The sequence below is a fragment of the Lepisosteus oculatus genome, chromosome 4 (genome assembly GCF_040954835.1).
Source record: "Lepisosteus oculatus isolate fLepOcu1 chromosome 4, fLepOcu1.hap2, whole genome shotgun sequence".
NCBI lineage: Eukaryota > Metazoa > Chordata > Actinopteri > Semionotiformes > Lepisosteidae > Lepisosteus > Lepisosteus oculatus.
The window spans coordinates 50,690,897-50,712,780 of record NC_090699.1 but is presented as its reverse complement, the minus strand read 5'-3'; the positions used below and the strand labels follow the sequence as shown (position 1 = coordinate 50,712,780).

The 21,884-nt window shown below is 35.5% G+C and overlaps 1 protein-coding gene and 1 long non-coding RNA gene across 18 annotated transcripts in view; one reads left to right on the top strand and one right to left on the bottom strand.

The window, feature by feature from the left end:
* The window catches only part of foxp1b (forkhead box P1b), a 195,338-nt gene extending 176,733 nt beyond the window's left edge, over positions 1-18,605 (top strand). For 13 of the 17 annotated variants that reach the window (XM_015347192.2, XM_015347197.2, XM_015347198.2 and 10 more), the window contains 8 exons: positions 590-673; positions 5,944-6,145; positions 6,415-6,491; positions 7,188-7,289; positions 9,207-9,376; positions 9,989-10,058; positions 10,846-11,012; positions 14,146-18,605. In XM_015347192.2, the coding sequence (XP_015202678.2) occupies positions 590-673; positions 5,944-6,145; positions 6,415-6,491; positions 7,188-7,289; positions 9,207-9,376; positions 9,989-10,058; positions 10,846-11,012; positions 14,146-14,290 (1,017 nt within the window). In that variant the 3' untranslated portion in view covers positions 14,291-18,605. Of the gene's footprint in view, positions 1-589; positions 674-5,943; positions 6,146-6,414; positions 6,492-7,187; positions 7,290-8,710; positions 8,833-9,206; positions 9,377-9,988; positions 10,059-10,845; positions 11,013-14,145 lie in introns of all 17 variants that reach the window. The other 4 variants (XM_015347201.2, XM_015347200.2, XM_015347205.2 and 1 more) reach the window with 1 other exon arrangement.
* LOC138238437 (uncharacterized) overlaps positions 17,540-21,884 on the bottom strand; it is a 71,409-nt gene continuing 67,064 nt past the window's right edge. Inside the window, exon 3 of the long non-coding RNA XR_011189475.1 lies at positions 17,540-17,596. This is a non-coding gene — a long non-coding RNA (uncharacterized lncRNA). The remainder of the gene's footprint in view (positions 17,597-21,884) is intronic.

Here is a 21,884-nt window from a genome sequence, read left to right as displayed (position 1 = left end):
AGTAGGTAGCTTCTTATGACCCTTAACGAAACTATTCTTTCAGGTTCATGGCGTTTACAAAGGCCTTTTAAGGCACATGATCCTTTTCCGCTTTGATTCTATGTGTTGCTACCTGTTCAGACTTCCTGGAGACAAATTCCACAGAAAAGGGGAAATCCAATTATTAATCCACATCTAAACAATTACCTGGCAGTACAGACATGACCATGAAACAGGGAAGTCAATGAAGTGACTGCCATAGAGTTCCAAAAATTATCCCTATAAGAAAGCTGTCACAGAATCACCGAGGTATGGAGTGCACACAATCCATATGAAATCTATACAGGTTTAAGCTACAAATCAAATACAGACATGCAAGATCTGAGATAGTTGTATAATTACTACAATTACATAATCAGGTAATTATTATATAATATAACTTGTAGCCAGGGACTCTTTCTTAATACACAAGAGATATAGCTAACAGTAATATTCTTCGTTTAGTCTTAGGAGGAATACAACTTTGTAAATCGAGATTTAAAATAATATTTTTCTGTCTTCAAGAAGATCCCTAGATCACTAAGGAAATACCTATCCTGTGTTTCCACAGCTTGCTAAAGACAAGGAACGCCTGCAAGCAATGATGACACATCTACATGTGAAGTCAACTGAGCCAAAACCTACCCCACAGCCAGTAAGTACATAAACTTTCAAATAGAAAACTGTAGCTGAATTATTTATAATTATTTTAGTACAGTTATTAGCACTAGTACTTAAAATTACAATATCCATGTGACAGAGACGCATGTTATGGAGCAGGTTTTTCATCTCAAAATGAAGTCGTAATTACTACATTATTATTTAGTATTGATCCAAGGAAATGCAATTAACTAAAAACAAAAGTGAGTGGAAATTGAGGGAAAAAGTGTTTGCAGTGTATGCACTAAGGTTAGTTTGTTAATTGTATTGCTAAAAATCATGTAAGATTTTCACAGGTGTGAAAATGTTATTGCAGTTATGGAATGACAAATTAAGAAAAAAAATCAGAACAAAGACAGCATGTTATATACTTAGTTTATATTGAAGATGTTTCCAAGAACATGCAGATTTCAAGCATCTCACAATATTTTTACAGGCCTATCCCCTCCTCTGATTTTGTCTTATATCATTTCTGGATAGTAATTACCGCATCTTACACCAGTTAGATTTTTTCTCTAAAAAGGATTATTTATCTCCATTACCAAAGCCTTGAAATAGTGTTCAGTGACCTTGCCTGTTGACTCTGCACCTATTGAAGGACCCCAAATTTGTTTTTGCAATATACTCAAGAGTACATGCTTTCTAAAATCAACAGATTGATTTACAACAGAATCAGTATCTTGCATCTTGAAATCCAAATATTTCATTTGGTTCTCAAAGGTACAGAGCCAGAAGTGTTTGCTGCTCAGCATCAATATATGCGAATTAATTGAGCATGACTGAATCTGTTGTTGTTCCTTGCAAATTTAGTCAATATATCCTAATGCTATTTAATGAAAAAAATAGAGGTTTACACAGCCTAACGAAACTACACTATCTGCATGGAAAAAATGTTTTAGAATGCATTGTTTAAAAATACACAAAAAGGCCATATTAAAATATACAGATCCACCTGTCAGTATGAAATGAAGGTATTTTGAATTTAGTCAATCCTCAGGCTTGAGTGGTAGGATAGCAGTTTCCATTCACAGCCTAGCTTTTCGGTTCTGTGTTCAACGATGGACTGCAGTGACGTCTGTGTTTGTGTGGTCTCATCTTGTCTGCTTGGGTTAACTCTGAGCGATCTAGTTCCCACCCACTTTCCAAAGACATGCTAGCTTGGTTAACTGTTCTCAAAATTGCCTGTGAGCACATGTCCGTCTGTGTATATGCATGGATTGGTGCCCCGTCCATAGTGTACTCCTGCATTGTGCTCACTGTCTCGAAGATAGGCTCCAGGTTTTAGTGACCCTTCGCTTTCTGAAAATTAATGGAGAAATATTCAATCCTTTATACTTTTGTATAAAGTATAAAGGATAATCCTTTATACAAAAGTACATATAAAAGTATACACCTTGTATGTCTCAGGTAATCAATAAATGATAGCACAAATAATTTAAAAGGAAACAGCCTTTAGTCTGGATGTAGCTAACTCTATAGTATTATCACCCACACAGCTAATGGGGAAGCAGGTTTGTCTTTGTATTAGTCATGACTGTAGTCTTTTGACATTCTCTTAATTCTTCAGCAACCTTGAAGTTTTAATTAAAAAATGAAAATCATTTCAATGTATCACATGTTATAATTTAATATGTTACAATTTAAAACAGGTCTATCAAGTTTGTTCTTGACCTGGCAGCCTCAATAGACTGTACACATTAAATCCCACTTTACCTTACAAATATCCTGGAGTATTTTGGCAGATGCATAAAAGGCTGCTGCATTTATACACAGACAGCTTTCCTTTTATTAGGAAATCTAACACTGCCACACAGTACAACTATAATCATTTATTTAGAGCCCAAGTTAAACTATTGACAGCAAGACCACTGCTACAAGTCAACATAAAGAGTTGAGGGATGTAAAATGACAATAGGCAGCCTGTTTGAGGTTTCCCATTGTCAAATACACTGATTGTTTGGATTATCTTATGTAAATGGCCTGATGTATGGCCCTTTGAAAAAAAGATCTGCATTTGTGTATGAAAAGTGGGGTAGCTGGCAGACAGCAATTTGAGTTCTTTACCTATTCACTGTATGGCTGGTTTTTAATGGTTCTGTCAAAATGTGTGGTAAAGAATTGCTTTTAGTGACAGTTTTCTTTTAAATAAATAAACCAGCATGTTAAAATGTTTGGTTAATGCTTACAGCTGCTTCAGTCTGAACACAGGCATCCTTTGTCATCTGGGTTTTCATTGATGGACTTTAAAGACACCGCTTTCTGAATTATATTAATCCAGATCCTCAGCCCACAGTTTCGTTCAGCCCTCCTGTTTTTAAGCATGGAGTTAATGATATAAATCCCTGTGGGACTGGGTAACAGAGACGGGTCCTTTTTGTTTAACTGGATTTCTACTTTGAGAGTGAAGCATAAGGTTCCATAGCTAAATGGCCAGCACCTATAGAGCACATGTACCTAATGCAGCTCTTTTTGCGGATACAGGTAAATCAAATCTGCCAATACATTGCTGGATAAAACATTTCTAAAAATCCATGCGGTGTATGCATACATTTTAATACAGAACAACAACAAAAGTATTATTAACAGGGAGGGAGATTTCCCAGGCTCCCCGTGCTTCTCCTTAGAGATTGTTGATATGAGGAGGCCCAGAGCTGAGGAACATTGTGCGTCAGATGGCCAGTCAAGCTAACAGATTGAGATGCCACTAATTCTTCACTGCTATTCTGGTGTGAAGACCATGAAGAGCCCAGGAAGAATGAAAGGAAGCTTTTTCAATCCTTCCGTCTGTTTTATGTAACAGAACCTCACAGGCTGCATCCATCATGGTCTCTTATTCTGGAATGTTCACAAATGCCAAAAGCCTTATTGTTAGTGTCCGTATGTGTGATTTCAGGTGAAATCTTTATTATGTCTGTGGTTTGCCTGCTTTGGCCAAAACATTAATGCTACGAAAAAAGATGTAAAAGCTTTATATCTTGCAAAAAAAGACATACAATATTTATATGAACCCATGAAAAAGGGTCTTAAGTGTTTATAACACTGAGCTCCAGAAAATGAATAAACTAATTTGTATGTTTTTCTATTTATCTATTAAATTTTACTTTTAAACAAGGCTAAAAACACATATACCCATCAATATAAGCCTATAATTTAGATGGTATACTGCACCTTTGTTATTGTGTACTGTATTTCATTAGCTTCTACTTCAAAATAACCATTCATCATCGAAAAATACATCAAAATTATAGTCATTAAAACTGAATTTGCAAAAGGGCTGATTAGTCTCTCATTAAGAGCTGTTTTATGACATTCAAAAGAGAAGAGGAGCCTCACAAATTGAAAAAAGCAAAGATATATACAGGACATATCTATAATCATTACTGTAGTAAGTGGCTTATTCTGGTTATGAAATGTATTTAAGCATAGTTTAAAAAAATATTCTGAGCTTTGTTGCTAAACATTCCTGTCAGTATTGTGACCTTTTGGTATACATAATTAAGAAGGGGGTTTTGTTTATTTTTCTTAGGCAGCTCGGAGAGTCAAGGCCAGTATAATTAGCTCACCAATTACCATTTAATTAATTTCTGTCTGAACTCTCTTTCTGTCATTGCTTGGAGTCAACCCAAAGCGTGACAGAAAAAAATGAGCTGCTTATTACTGAAATACTGCATGTGCCATTGTTTAAGATTCTTTGTTTACATCGTGAGAATGTATTTGAAATGTGACACATGATAAGTCAGTCCACAGGAAAAGAAAAAGGTAATAGTTGACTTTATTTCTGTGAAGGTTATGACACTATGACAAGTTCTTTCACAGCAGTTTTCTTTTAGAAATTAGTTTTTAAATTTGTTTTAAACTTATCTATATTTTAATATTCATAATGTCATAATTACAATACAGATTCCAAAATTGTTGACTAGTACTATACTACATTTGTTACCTGTTAGCTTATGTACATGTTACAATTCAGTTATTAAAACTCACGTGTGGTTAAAAATCATCGCATTTTAAAATGAACATTATAGAAAGAATAATTTAAAATGAAAATGCCAGCTATCTATGGAAGGAAGGTGTTTGAATGTGAATGTATGTTTTGCCTGTGGGGACCTGTTTTATCACACTTGTCTATCAAGTGAACATCATTCCTGTAATGACTTTTAATAAGATTTTGGTAATTGGGTGGCCATGGGTGCTATACTAGGTAAGGGTGAGGTGTTAAACACAATCGTCTCTCTTTCACCTGTGTACCTCTGCTTCTAGTGTCAGAGAAGAGGGGATGTTTGCAGCCTTAACAGCTGCCATTATCAAAAAAATTAGACATCTGATACCTCCAAAGCAATTGACAGCGTTGACATTTCATTAATTTGTTAGCTCAATCCACAAATGATTGTCAGAAATGAAACGCCTTCTGCCTGCATTCCCTGTATTTTGCTCTCTCTTTCTGCACTGACCGAAGTCATGTTTAATTTGGTGCTCCTTCGGCAAATTAGCAATTAGAACAATTTTGTGGGAATATGTATATGTGTCATTAGTTTTCCTGCAAATTAATAGATGGAGCAGAGGTCAGGCTAAAATTTTCCACTTGAGTGCAGCTTCTCTGTTGAGATTTGGCACTTTGTTTTGAACGACCACAGATGCTTATAGCCACTGTATACCTTTGGAACGCTTTGTTTAATTAGTTTACCTTGTAACCATTATTGCTAATATTCTGCCTCTACTCTTTCAAAAAATTCCTCTTTACAGAAAAATATTTCAGAAATATCTTGCACCTCTGTAGACCGATGATGGGGTCAGTCAGATACAGCATTTAATCATTAGATCACCTCTATAAGCATCCCCTAATTAGAGTCCTTACAATACAATTTCATCTTGTAATTAGCTGAGATCGGCTGCTTCCTCTGTAGCTTATTAGTGGCAGCCCAGCGGTAGGTGTGAATCACACTGTCATTTGTCAAGCCTGTTAAAGCTTCGCTTTTCTGTGCTCCTCTCTTTTTTCAATCTCTGTTGTACGCAAACACAGAGGATCTTGGAAAGAAAGTTTGTGTCCATCTGGACTAAAATATTGCTGTGTGGTGAAAGAAAAAGAAAGTAATTCCAGATCTTTGTATGATCTGAAACGTGACACAAGAGTTCATTTTGCCAGACAATATTGTTTTTTTTTTAAAAAAAAAAGAAGCCACAGAAAATATAGCTTATTGCCAGTAAAGTTGAATTCCTGAATAAAGCATGTCCCATGTTTGCAAATAAACTGATTGTTGTTTCTAGTTGAATCTGGTGTCCAACGTTACACTCTCCAAGACGGCTTCTGAAACGTCTCCACAGAGCCTGCCTCAGACTCCCACCACCCCCACTGCCCCCCTAACACCCATCAGCCAAGGACCCTCTGTTATCACCCAGAACAACTTGCATAGTGTGGGACCAATTCGAAGGCGGTATTCAGAAAAATACAACATGCCCATTTCCCCAGGTAAGCCAAAAAGGTTGCATGCCTAAATTTAGAATGTAGATCTAAACAACACATTTGTGCCACCTGAAATATTATTATTTTATTATTACATGAAATATTGGTTATGCTAACTACTTATTTTACATTTGTCCTTTTAACATCCTCTAGTGCTGTTTTTTCTATACTCTTCTCTCTGTATTAAAAAAATCAGATACAGTAAAAAACAAAATTGCTTACATAAATACAATGTTTTACTGGCTTAAAATTGTATGTCTGACAACTCTTAACAGATATTGTCCAGAACAAAGAATTTTACATGAATGCTGAAGTAAGACCTCCCTTTACATATGCTTCCTTAATAAGGCAGGTAAGAAAGCCTTTATTTTATTCATACTTTGTTAATGTAGGCCAGAGTGATGTAAGGGTTTTTAATCTATGTCATAAAGAGATTATTATTCGCATTAGCCTCAAGATGCTGAGTAGTTTTAGCGGTAGATACATTTTCACATCAGACAGAAATTGCTTATTTTCATATTTTCTTTCATAGTGAATTCTTTCAAATACAATTTTGACAAACAGCAGTAAAGAAGTCCCTTCCATCTCAAAATGAGCAAAGGAATGTAATCTGGACTTCAAAATTGCAATATATAACAATTGCTTTTGATTAAGCATTACAATAGAATGTGATTATTATGAAATTCATTTCACACAACAGTGGAAACGAACCTGTTTAAAGATGGCAAGTCAATTATCACAAGCTGCAGTAATCTCTGATCTCTTGAATTAATCTTAGCTCTAAATAATTACTATGCTTTAATCTGGTTGTGAAATGTTTTAGGTTTTCTTCATTAAGCAGAAAAAAATGTAAGATGTGTTTAAATCTGCTTATTATAACTAAGAAATTAAAGCTTTTGGTAAGCAAGCAAAACATGGCTATTTTTAGTTGTATTCTTAATGTAGCATGGACTGGTAATTCATCAATTTGTCATTAACAATATTGGCATGTTGTTTTCCACTGTACTTAAGATTTATTTTCATTTTTGCCACCAAATATTTTTTCAAGGCAATTCTGGAATCTCCTGAAAAGCAGTTAACACTAAACGAAATCTACAACTGGTTCACAAGAATGTTTGCATATTTCAGGCGCAATGCAGCAACATGGAAGGTAACTTAAATTCTACTATAATAGAGAAAAATGTTAAAAGAAAAAATAAATGAGATATTTTAACTTTATAGTTAACATACATAAATCAAAATGAAACTAGTTTTTTCAGGTCTGTGCTTAAATCTAACCTTAATAATTTCTTGTTCACTTGTGTCACTTGATTTGTACAGTGTTAAATTTGAACTTGGGGTTTTATACAGATAAAGGAGTTATTTATCCTCCTGTAACAATAAATCCTTTATATCAATGCTTTCCTAACATTTCCACTATTATGATATAATTTGAATGAAATTCTATTACATGTTCATGAAGAACTATCAAAGCAATAAATTGATTTTATGTGGCATAAATGAGCACCATTCTAAAGTATTCTTGAAACAATGATCCACTATGTTAGTTCTTAAGAAAAGGTAAAACCTTTGTTAAATGTCCAGAGGAACTTGCCAACATTTCAAACAAGCAAAGATGATGCCAAGGAGAGAAAAAAGACAAAACACCACAAAACCTTCATTTAACCCTGTGCATTCCCCTTTGTGGACAGTATGAAAAATAGTGTTTTTTTTAAATGCAAGGCAGAGAAACCTACCTTTATATTGTTAAAACGTTACCTTCTACACTCCTTTGTTGAGCTACAGCTGTGACTCTGACAACTATCAGCTCAGTAGATTCATTCTGCTCTTTAACAAAATACTCCACCAACCGCTGACAGCCCATCCATAGGGGCACATTTTAGTCATAAACATGCAACTTCCCCACTGTGACTCAGTCCAGCATGGCAGCACAAAGCACTGCGAAAACACACAGTTTTAATGTAATGTATGAATGTGTGTTCAGTTTATTTACGGATAGCCGCCTGCATACAAATGGCACGATGAAAACCAAATCTACGTGCTAACTATAATAGCTTGACTTTTCCCCCCCTATTGTTCGGTGTTGAGTAAAATTCTAACTGGTTCAGACAAGCCAAATGCAATGTCTGTTTATTTTATTCAAAGCTTTGTTCAAGCTGGAATGCAGTCTAATGGACACAAGGTAGTTCTTTATATCTTTGAAATTATTCTGAACATTTTGGAAAATACACCATATTAATCACACACTTCTATGATATGACCATCTTTGCTTGTTTCTGTTTTTGGTTTTTAAATAAAATGTTCCATTACTGTGAACACCAGTAAAACCGCAGCCAAACATTGATCACTAATACTGTATATCGGTCTCCCACGGATAATTAATTAGGGTGTCAAACCTTAGGTTACAGAGCCTTATGTTGGTTATTATGTGATTAGGTGTTGATAAAATCTGATTTTCATGTTTTAATTTTTCCCTTTCTTCTACCCCCACCCCCGAGTTCTTGATCTGATCCTGTTGGATATTTGTCAGTGTTCTCATAGAAATCTTCTCTTTTCTTACACCCGCTGCAGAATGCAGTCCGGCATAATCTTAGTCTGCACAAGTGTTTTGTGCGAGTAGAAAACGTTAAAGGGGCAGTGTGGACAGTGGACGAGCTAGAGTTCCAAAAGCGAAGGCCACAAAAGATAAGTGGGTACGTCCACCATCTTTGAACTCTTTAGCCTAAGCTTGGCTGTCAATGGGAGGCTTTCTGGCACCTGCAGGTGGCAAATCAAAATGGTTTAATGCTTCATGGTTTTCAATTTTGGGAAAAGCATTCCATCTCATTGTTTGTATGCCATGATGCCTGAAGTACCCTTGTCCCTGCTTGCTTTGGTGTGTGCTGCATCACATGCTTTTAGCTTTCCAGATGGTGCGTATTAACCCTCATTTGCTTATGCTTATTTGCATTTTTATTTTTTCCTCTTTCACCTCACCTTCCCTGTGTTTTGGTGTTTGTCCCTTGCTCCCTTTGTCCATGTTTGTTGTGTTATTACTACATTGTTGTGGCTGCTGCGTTTGTCCCAGGGTGCTGTTCGCACCAACCTTTCGCTGCATAAGTGCTTTATCAGAGTAGAGGATGAATTTGGGTCCTTTTGGACTGTTGATGATGAAGAGTTTAAACGTGGCCGCCACATTCAGCGAGGCCGTCCTCGGAAATACTGCGCTGATGAAAACTTTGATGAGCTGTTTGTACAGTAAGCACTTTCGCTTGGCTTTGCCTTGTTCATTAAACCAACGCAGTTTTATTCCGTTTTATGCATGCTCTGCCTTCATGTCTTCATTTTGCATTTCAATGGCCTGTTCTCTGAAGTTCCTTGCTGAAAGATTGTTGAGGATTCTTCAGTCATTGTTGTTCCTTCCTGTTTAGGTATTTCTCGAATCAAATGTGTATTCTAGTAATGTTTTCAAGCATAAAATACTTGTCCAGTGTGCACATGAACATCAAAACAGGCAGTATGTAATTACATTACTACATATTGATTTTACTGGAGTGTTTTATTGGATACCATCAAATTAAAAGACTATTATGGGATGAGAAATACATTATATGGCTAGTTACTTTTAAAACCTTGCAACTTGGTTTTAGCATTTGGTAATGATTCAAGCTTTTATAAAAGCCAAATAACTAGCTTTGGGTATAGCAACACATTGACATCTGTAGACCTCATAATATTAATTAAACTGTTTACAATATTTTTGTATTACATTATAGTACCTACACTGAACTGAATTTTATAATAGAAGTGCTTCATATAATTGATAATTGCTGATGTATTTAAGAAACAATTGCTTTGCCTCCCCTGCAGTAGCCCAGCTCTTGTGAAAAATCTACAGACCAGTCTCAGCTATGGAACATCTCTCACTGCTGCTTTTCAGGTAAGAATACAATCTTGTACTAAAAGAATTGCCACATTGTCTAAATGACAATAAAAAATATAAATGAATTGGATGTGAAACAAAATGTCACCATTACTCATAATGTTACCATTACATGAATATGGCTCCTTCAGGACAAAGAGCCGTGTCTTACCATGAAGCTTATGATGGATTTCTAAAAAGCTTATATATGTACTTAGATTACCCATATTGAGACTCACCACCAGTTTACTGAACAATTAAAGCTGAACAGGCTGTAACAAATGCACCTTGTACATGTGTATGAAATCTGTAAAATGTTTAAAAAGGCAATTTATTTATGACAGCGAATGCAAAGCTGAACTTTATTTTTGTGAAATACACTCAGCTGAAAGACACTTGCTAAAAACTGTTCACTGAAATACATTCTGCAGAAATATACTAGCTAAATATTGTTCACTGTTAGCTTACTGTCTCTTGGGGCTTTTGAGAGCAAGCTTAAACACTGTTTTGTCTGGTTAAATGTTTTTTTAAACTTCAAACCCATTGTTGTGCTACATTAAAACAAAAATAAACAAGTGCCCGACACTTGCTTTTTCTGGTTGTGTTTTCATACTAAATTAAATGTAATTTTTAGTTTGTAAAGCCATTTGACCCCTTGTCTTTATAATATGCTTTATTTATTTGTCTGCCTTTTGAGTTAATACTGAAGAACCTTCTCCCTAACCTAGTATAAGTTCAACACATTTCATTTTTTGGACATGTAATGGCTGGATGTTTTCTCACAGCTTTTTCTGGATGTTTTTAGGCTTCAATGGCAGAAAATAACATACCTCTATACACTACTGCTTCCATTGGAAGTCCCACTCTAAACTCCCTTGCTAATGTTATACGAGAGGAGGTAAATGGTGCAATGGAGCATGCAAACAGCAATGGCAGTGACAGCAGCCCGGGACGCTCTCCTTTGCAAGCTATGTGAGTACCAAACAATACTATTTACCACATAAATCACACAGTTTATGCATTTGTTGATAGGATCCACATTTAAACCAGTACGTTTTATGTACATGTTTTACAGCTCTCTGCTGTTTGCTGAAAATGGACCTATTTTCTCCAAAATGCATGCATATAAATGTTAAGATTACTAGGCATTATACAGAAAAGTCCTGTACACAACAACACAAAGCATTGTCATAACCAGTTCCCTTTATTTAAAATGAAGATCCCACACAGCAAGTTATGTGAAAAAGATTGAGAAAATGCTGGTTCCAAAATGGAAAGCAGAGTTTTTTTCCTCATCTCATCTCAAAAGGAAACTCCACCTTCTGGCTGCTTACCAAGTCAAGCAGCTCAGAAGAAAAAAATATTTTACAGTAAAAAGTATTTGTTTTACAGTACAAACACACAAGTTCTAAACAGAAAATATCTGCTTAATTGAAGTGATATGAATACCAAAACTGCAGTGATAGGATATATTATTGGAAGCTGTGTGCTGCATGCATTGTAGCACTTCTCAATATGTTTAATAATAGAAATGTACAGTATATTGTCTTGTAAAAAAAATATTTAACGGCTTCTTAATTTTCCATTCCAATGTTTTCCCATGTAGCAAAGCTGTGGTTAGATCTGAAAACCACAGTTCCCAATACACTTGTTGTAAAGGAGTGTCTGCAAAGTTGGTGGGAGCTTAAAATAATATGCCATAGACAGCATCATTTCCAGATGTTACTGTCTGCTGATGTGAAACGCTGCAAGATTTATAGATCACCTGATACATTATCAGAAAGGGAAATTAATGAGCATTAAAGCAAAAGGCAGAATAATGAGCTCCTCTGTTTCTTGAAGATTTTGCCATCCCCAGTAATTGTGAATTTTGCTTAGGGCAGTGCTTTAGAACAGGAAAAGGAAAGACAGGATGGGAGTGCTGGCCCACAGGCGTTCTCTCTGTTCATGGGATGATTGACAAAGTTTGACACAGAGAGTAGGTCTCTACAGCCGACTCAAACGTGGGAAACAATGCTTTGTCAATCATCAGGTTATTGGACGTGCTTTTCAAACTTGTGATTACAGCAATAATTTGTTCACAAATACTTGACAATACTTTTTAAGTGTAGTGCAAAGCCTAAACAAGGGTGAGATTGTGGCAGTATGATAGGTCATCCACAAAAACTGGAATTTGGCCTGTCTGTATTGTCAGCTTATTATAGACCTTGGACAGTGCAGATGATAATTTGAATGAAGGTGACCTGTTACGAAGAGACAAATGGGTGTGAACTATACACAATTGAGATGGGTGGTCAGTTTCTTGACTTTTCCATCACTCAGAAATTAAACTTTCCTAGTATGCTAAAAGATCTGAACTGTGTGCTGTTATGCTGGTAGTCGCTCTTTTTTATATTTGTTGGGGCTTCAAATGTTTTTATATAAATATAGAAATATTTTGATTTGTCTTTCTAAAAAAAATCATTCACTGGTGTTACTCAGTACAGCCTTTGAGAGACAGCATTGTTTTCCATAGAAACAGTATTTTTGCAGTTGCATAATTACAACTAGGGGACATCGTACTTTCATCCTGATACACTCTGAAGGTAGCCACAAAGCAAGCTACTTCACACTGCGTGCACCACTGAAGCACAATGCCTTCAAACAACTTTCGGGTTTATTAAACCCCCTTTTTTTCCCAGAGAAGGGGGAAACAAAGGAATTACTGAAATGTAAAAAAGGGAAATATCTTCTGAAAGCAACTGTTTACGGGTAACCCCTTCAGCAATACTGTCTCTTCTTCAAGACATGCTGGGGGGGGGGGCAACCATCTTTCATGCCAATGTGGATGTAGTATAGCAACATCTAATTAAAGACATTTTGTGTTGTGATTGGTTAGAAAGACACCATAGTATTTCCCTCGACAGTTCGTTACTGATCAGGTGTCCTCAGCTAATTACAAACAGAATGAATTTTAAGACCAGCATGCAGTTCAATAGCATGATAATAACAATTTTATGTCTGCCCTCCAGCAAAAGATTCAGACCTGAGGCAATGATGCTTGTGGAATTACTTTGATGATCTAAAACCAATATAAGTCCCGTCTTGTTTTGTTGGTGTTGTGGTATCACAGCAAACTGCATTGGCTCAGACGTGCCTGGTATCTGTAAAAGAAAGAATATTTATATTATATTGTGTTTAAAAACTAATGATCAAAAAGTTTCCTTTTATTTACATAAACTTCTGTTTTTTTTTTGTAAAGCTTAGCCTCCTCAACCAGGCTCAGGCTGTGAAAGCAGTATGTTTGTCGTTTTTAATTTTCAAAAGGCTTTTTTTCCCCCAACTGTTATAAACTGTGTTTTCTTTCACCTACAGTCAACCCACATTCCCCACTGGGTTATCCATGTGTTGTTTCCATAATGAGAAATTTGGCAGATCTCATCTCTTTAGTGCATCCTTTTGCCCAGGCTGTGGGCTGGGGTTCATGTTTTGCCTTGTTTACAGCTGACAGTGTTATTATTCTCGTAAGGGCTTTGGTTTCTTATCACAATGTTGTGTTGAGCAGGCCTTTTTCCGCGCTGCTTGTGTTTCCTGGCAGGGCTTTTCTTCCCGTATTGACACTTTGTAAAAATATGCATTAATTTGGAGTTTAAAACATGTATCATGGTGTCTCGTCGCTGTGTTTGCTTGAAGTTGATTAATGATAGAACCTCGCTTGGGGTCGTCCTCTGGAGACTGGGCTCACAGGTTCTGCATGTTAACTAGACTAAAGCAGAACACACAGCGAGCAATGATCTGCTACCACAAGGTGCCTGACAAACCGCCTTGCTTGCGCAGTGTAGTCTATTTCCCTTTTTTTCACGCTGTTAATTTTTTCCCATTTGTCAATTTTAAGGAAATACCCGATCTGCTATTATGAGAAAATAAAATCTCCAATTAACAGGAAAGAGTAGATTTGTCTGTACTTGTCTCTTTAATGACAACAGTTAATTGTGTATTTTAAGTACTCCACTAGAAATAATTTGTGATTGCCGGTACACAGAATTACTGTCGGGTATTGCGCAAACCACTGATCTCCTTTTCTCAATACGCACAAAAATAAACGTCTCTCTTTTTTTTTCTGTAGGCATCACATCAATGTTAAAGAGGAACCACTGGATCCAGAAGATCACGAAGGTCCTTTGTCTCTTGTGACCACAGCCAACCACAGTCCAGATTTTGACCATGACAGAGATTATGACGATGACCCTGGGAACGATGACATGCAATAGGCCTGTGTTCCCATGTTGTCCTGAGAATGAAGATCGGTAGAACTAATGCAAATCATCTGTGAAATGTTTCCAGAGAAAGAAGCTGGATTTTCAGTCCATTGTTGACAGCTATAAAATGTTTGGATTGACTTTTAGTGCCATTAAATACAAAACAATATCCCATTTGGGAGTATTTTTGATTTATTTCTACTTTTTTGTTTGGGAAAAAAAAAAGGAATTTTTACTCAACATGCATTGGATGGACTTGTTTGGTACTCGAGACCTTTCCACTCGACATGGTCAGTGCTGTGTTACTGGACAGTTGATGCTGCACACACACTGCTGCAGGCAACAGACTGCAATCCTGCTAACAGAAATAATAAGGCCACATTAACTAAGCATGGACTTCACACTGCAGGTTGACCTGCCCAGAAACTAAAGAGATTCTGATGGACATGTGATTTGCACAGTGCTGAGTGTGGATTAAGTTAATGATCACTGCCTTTGATCCACATTGTTTTGCTTCCATTAAGGTTATAGGGTAGGTTCTTTGAGAGGGGAAGCTATAATTCTTTTTTTCTTTTTGTTGCTATATGCTTCTCTTTTAAACAACTACACTTTTTAAAAAAAAACTCTGACCAAACTCCTAAACTTAAGGACTCTGGCCTCATAGAGGCAGCAGTTGGTCAGCACTTGATGATGAATGTTTGTGTAAGTATTTTTTGTTTTGTACATGAAGCAGAATGTTTAAATACCAAGTAGTATTTTTCTGTCATTTATTCCATGTGCTTCAAAAGACAACCTCATGCCACACCATGTGTTTCTCAGTCACAATGACCCGTTCACTATCGCTTTTTGGCAAAATGTAGCCCACTCCCAAAATTGTGAAGTCCAGCAGCAATGCACTACTCATAATGAAGGTTCTAGCAACACCGATGAAGTTTTGTGTTGGATGGGAATGAATGACAGAGAAATCATGCAGGGAACATTTAAGAAAAAAAAACAGATTTGCTCTTCATAGCAGTGTAAGACAGCTGCAGACAATTCACTGAACTTTTTTAAAATACCCTTTTTTAAACAAATTAGTACATGTAGCATGCCGAATGGTAGGTAAATTTTATATTTCTGAATCCAGCTCTAGCCAATAACATTGTTGATCACTATTATGTCTAATTTTTCAATAGGTTAACTTGCACATGAAATTTTCTAAGAAAAAAGTATTCATTTTAAGAATACAGATATCCAATATGATGCTGTAGATGGAAGTTTTATGTTCATTAATCCCTTGTATTCAAACTGCCTGACTGTACTGTTAAATGACAGACTCTGAAATGGTGAAGCTATGGAGTAGTAATGAGCTTTTATTCGTGCTGGCAAAGGAGAGCAAAAGGACTCACCTCTGATCATCACATCATAGTCGTTCAGCATTTCCTTGCAGCTTCGATGAAACCCACTGCTCTGGAGATAAATCTGCACATAGAGAACAGGCTTGTTACACTGAGGGGATAATATTAGCTAAATCCAGTAACACAAAAGTGTTAAGAGTAATTGTTCCTGTACAAATACTGTGCTGCAGGTTATGTTTTTATCTAGTGTTCTTACGCAAGCCAGTATAAACACATCATAGAAATTGTAATGCAAGAAATGCTGAGCTGGTGGAGCATTCTCCTGAGTTCGGTGTTTAAAAAGAAAATAATGTATATGTCTTTCACAGAAATCATCCTAGTTAAGACTGCAACCAACCACTTTTATAGTTTGTATTTATTGAGGATGTTATGGTTTTATTTTTGTAGTTATCGAGCTTTTTAGGTATTTCCTTTAATTTTTTTTTGTTAATGTCAGATACTTCTTGTTCTGTGATTACCAAAGATAAACTGCAAAGTCAACTTATGTTCTCTGTTTTGTGCTTTATCAGGTGAGGCCAAATATCCTCTTATTTGACAGTTGTGGTAAAAGGATCTAAAGATGGGGAAAGACCAACTTTGAACTTTAGTTTATAGCAAAAATAATTAGGCTCTGCAATGTATTAGATTCTAGTGAATATTTAAGCCAAAGGCAATAATTGCTGAATAGCTGCATACCTTTGCAGTGACCAAATTCAAAACGGAGAAGAAAAATATTTTCAAATAAATAAAACCAAACTAGGGAACAATATCTTTTGGGCCAATGAAAAGGGAGCATTCCAACACAAAAACGTAACATTACAATGAGGGTAATGGTAAAAAAGAATTAACAGAGAACAATGCAAACAAATCTCCAAATGAACTGGACCACAAAATGATTATGTTTAATGCGTATTCTGTGTTATGGGTTTATGACATTTAAAAGATTGTATGCCACTTTTGTTTTGAAGACCAGTATCGCTCTGTGTACTGGAAAAATTTATTGTTCTTTGTTTAACCTTGGCAAAGCTCTGTGATTGTGTTTAATTTCTGTCAATCTTATTTTTTTATATTAAAAAAAGAACACTCCTGTCAACTCATAAGCTGGGTACAAGGTACTTTATGGCAGTTATTTGTAAGCTTTACCACGCTTTCATTGCAAAGGGCAATCTGTGGTTCTTTTAAAAATGTATTTAATATGGTATCCAGGCAGCTTCATGACGTGCAGGCAGTAGCCAGATGGGATCGTGAGAAGTGATCTCTGCACATCCAAACTGAGTGGTTTGCTGGTTAGCTCGGCATTTTTAAGCGGGGAAAAGCTGGTAGATTAGTACATTCTCAGCATGTGTAGCTAGACATGACTAAAGATAACAGCATGAGAAAACTGTTAGTACGCATACCTCAGTTCAAACCTTTAGGGAATGATTAAGAAATACATTTCACTCAGTTACACTTAGTTGTATGTCTTGCATGCTTAGTCTAAAGACTGTAGCAAAAAAAAAATAGAGCTTGCGTATCTCAAGGGTCTCGCAACCTTTTTAGCGAAAACCAACCCAAACCTCAGGCCTTTCAAGAAAACATCACCACACTTTGTTTTTTCCATCTTAATTTCGACCCATCAATTTTCACACAATTCTATTGGGTGGGCAGTTTCAGGTTGTACATAAATCCCTGTATTGGTATAAGCCTTTGTCCTTTTGGTTTCTTTTTCTTGTTAATTTCAATGATAAAAGTACACCTGTGTTAAAATGTTTGCTTTAATGCAACTGCTTTGTATTAACTATATTAAAATAGCTATAAAAAACCTACTGTATGTATTGGAATAGCAGAATGTGCTGCACATGTATTTTACTTAGTAAATCTTGCTTTAAAAGAAATGGATACTTACAGACATCGGTGGGGTGGGGGTGGGGGGATGAGGTATTTCCCTTAATTTTGCTGTAAACTGTAACATAGAAAAACACACTCTTCTCTGTTATCAATGCCGGAAGCATTTTGTATAGATTTTTCTGTTTGTGTTGAGCTGTTTTTTTATACTTCCCGTCTTATGATGGTTCAACCACTGCCTTTCATGGCTGTCTTTAAAAAGAGGTTCTAACTGCTGCAGAATGAGGCAGATGTGTTTCCTGTTCTTATAAGGCTTATAAGGAAATATTTTGCATGATAAATTTCAAGGTCACAGAAGAAAACTAGTGAAGTGATCAGTAATAATATTGGGGAGTGTCAATTTAATGAACTTTTGTATAAAACTAATGGGAAAAAATTACAAGGTGCCAAGATGTGAAGAATATTTGTTACATGCTTTTTTTTCCTTAAAAAAAAGTTTTCATATCATAATATAAGTAACACGTCAGTCAATACAGCTGTCAGGAATGAGCGCCTTACTTTTTGAGAAAAAGGAAAAAAGCAAACACTATTATTGAGTTCTTCCTTTTCACCATAGGTAAAGTCAAGCACAGCAGGTAGAACTGTAGAGCTGAGCACACAGGTCATCAAGCCAAGTGATTATCAAGTTACCAGATAACTATTTCCCTGATATACATTCATTACACGGTATCACGTTTTGTAATACAGCCTTATAACCATTAAACGCTTGTTCAACAAAAGTGGAATTTATCTTCCCCTCCCTCTACAAAAAACAAAACCTTGAAGTCACATCAAATGTGCCTCGGATAAGTCATGATTACACCACATGTTGTTCACATAGCATGAGCTGTTTTACAACTCCTTGGTTTAGAGGAAGGTACAGTCAGAACCGTGGAGATAACGTGGTGCTTCAATATTTGTGCTACCAGGTAGATCTCTGTTAAGGCATAAAAGAAACTCATTCCTCTCATCGGTTTGTTAATACCACCATTCCATGTCTGTTGATGCAGACAAGTAAAAGATGTTGTATAGTCAGTCATGAGAACTGACTAAAGCATTCTAAAATGCAATAAAATGCTGGTTGTTCATATTGTTTGCTGAAGCTGTTATTTAATTTTAAATATCACTGTAGTTACTGCAGTATGTGCCTATTTCTTTCAAAGCAGCTGGAACATACATTAGCACAAGAGTCTCCATGCATTTCATGCAGCTGGAACATACATTAGCACAAGAGTCTCCATGCATTTCATACAGTGCCTAAAAAGAAACTTTTACACCACAGATTCACCCATGAACTTTAATCACAATGGTTTTACTTAGGTAAGATGCAAATATATTAGTTATTATAAAATGTGTGAACAGGCAAATTTAGACAACATTATACTAAAATCTGTTCTGCTTTTTATCTACATTTCACACACTGACATGGACACTAATACCTACTCTATTATTTACTTGAGTTTTTGACATTTTTATCACTGGTGAAATCAAAGAAATTGCAGTTGAAAGAGTCGAAACAGTCATCAGGCATGAAAATGCAGATGACCAGCGCTAGTGTCTGTACTTAAATATTAAATTATGTCATAATTAAAAAAGAGACAGTTAAACTGTCTTCTCTTAACAGCAATTTAGGTAACTGCATTTGATCAGCTATAAATTGTAACTGCATTAAAATTCCAGAAATATTAGCGATATGGATTTCTTGATGGAAATTAATGCTGATCACCAAGGCTTGCTTTTTATGACGGAAGCATGGGTCATGTTGGCCACAAAACAGGAGACAAAGATCAAGCCTGAGCACTTTTAATCTTGTGAAACAAGCAATTACAAATAGTTGCATCGATTCGTTAAAAAGCTTTAGGTGACATAAATTGTTTCCCGCTTAAGCTTATTGCTCCAATACATAAATGTCAGTGGGTATATTATTAATTAAAGCCATGAAAAGACAAGATTTAATGGAAACAGTATAAAATCATGAGACAGTCTTTCTTCAGGCAATATTTTAGTTCAGCAGTTAAGATGTTACCTAACATCCGAGATTCTGAATTTTAACCATAGTATTCAGGCCTGGACTCCGAGTAAGAGCTATGGTAGATGGTAAATAAAGTGCAAATTACATAGCACTGGCATCTAGCTAACACAAATATTCCCCTTCCTTTAACCAAATGTACTACATATTAAACACGAATGTCTACTGTAAAAAGATATGAATGTAACCCTTTCCTAATTTCCCATTAAAGTTGTTTCTGTTTTTAGCATGCACATGCTTTTAATTTAGTACTCGTGCGAAAACTTCACATTTAGAGGTTCCATTGAGTTTGGAATGTCTGGCTGAAAGACTTAATACAAAAAGAATAAACAACAGCACACTTAAGTAGCTGCCAAAATTTCCACTGAAATGTATACATTCAAAGGCAATTTATGCAGATTTATCAAAGAAATTACTGCACTACTTTAGGAAACATAACACTGAGGTATCTTGATTCAGCTTGGTTTGTATGGCTTTTATAATGCTGAATTAACCTTTGTCTGGAATGAATTCAGGTACACTATGTACAAAATACAGCATCACTGGCTCCTGCCCCTTTCAGACTGACACCAGTTATGGCAGTCCAATTTCCACACACTGGAATCCCATGTCTTTTTTAAGATAAAATACCATGATACCTTAAATAAATTTGACTAATAGCTCAGTATTTGGATAATGGTAATTTTATCCGTTTTCAGTTCCACATATTTAATCATATTTTAAATATATGTTAAAACTATATTTTCTCATATTTATTGCCCTAATTTATAAGCGCAAGGAACTTGCCTATTTCCATGACTTACCTATTTGGACATAAAGTGCTATACACTTTATCAAGTGTTCCCACATCTTGATTTTAGCATTAATGTTAAAAGCAATTTTTAAGTATGAAACAGAGGATATAAAGGAGTAATTTAGTCTCAAAAGCTGATACTGCAAAATACTTCAAAGAACGATTCCTTGAACCTCGTTCTGCATTTCCCAACTCAAAAGTTAGTTCTAAAACTTCTCTTGTTGATTTTATGTCATTTTTGGGTCTTAATGGTAGAAATGACTTGAGGTAAAACCTTTTTTATTTTATAGACTTGTTAGGCCCTATTTTGCTACAAAAATGGTCATTTTCATTTCTTACAGTATAAAAATAAAAACGTCTCAGATATACAACACCATCAATGTAGTTAAACTGCACTAAAAACTGCACTGAAACTGCATTTCATCTAACTTTCTGCTTAAAATTTCATTTTACACAGAAAAGAGCCATTTATGTTCCTGTGTGTCTGCATATAAGAATTAAGAATAAAGAAATATGATTTATGCAGGACCTACTGATCTCAAACAAGAGACCATAAATTTCTCTGAACCAGAGAGCTATTTGAGTACTGTTAGATACAGGTCAACTACATAGAGGAGACGAAACATGAAGTACAGTATGCAGATTTTGATTAAGGCCTACAATGCAGTTCTTGTTATTTTTCCAATGTATTTATATTTGAAACAGTATAGAAGGGATAAATAGCATGATTTGACAGTACTGAGTTTTGAATCTTGTGTTCCTTTCATTAAAGAAAAAACCTTTCCATATTACTATGAACCTTAAGACAATACATTGTGCACTGCCAAAAACAAATGTTTTATGCTATTTTATGCATCTTATGATGCTAGAATTCTGAAGTTACTTTTAAGCATATCTCATTGTAATTTCTGTACAATGTGAAAACATGCCTTGTACATTTCATTACAGTTTCAAAGTGGTTTTAACTACCCCTCAACACACACCAAATCACTTCAGCAAATCCATGGAGTGATGGTTCTCTATAAATAGTTAAAATTAAATGCAGGGAGATAAAAAGGTACAGGCTGAATAAATAATGGACAGTGAAGATATATTAAAGTACTTTGTTTTCTACAATGAATAGAGCTGAATCAACCATTTTACCTATGACCAGGCGATAATGCTATGCTTTTATCATCTGCATTGGTAAAACATATCTTTACATTTTCTAATTAACTGTTCATGCTTTGCATTTTGCCTTTCCATTTTATAGAAGTATTTCATGTAAATTAGCCATTAACACAAAAATACTGTAGTGCATTAAAATAAAAAAAAATATTTTTCAGTACTCAAAAGTGCAAGAACAATTTGTAAACCTGCATTTCTTTGCATATATTCACATTTTTATTAAAAAAATGTTACACACCACAAAAAAAATGGACAATAATTATTCATGTTTCTGTCTAGTTACCGTAGCTAATGTCTGGAATTTCTGTCTAGGTACTATAATATTTATCAAAATATTGGTCAGTATATACAAAACTGTAATGTTACAACATGTCTGTA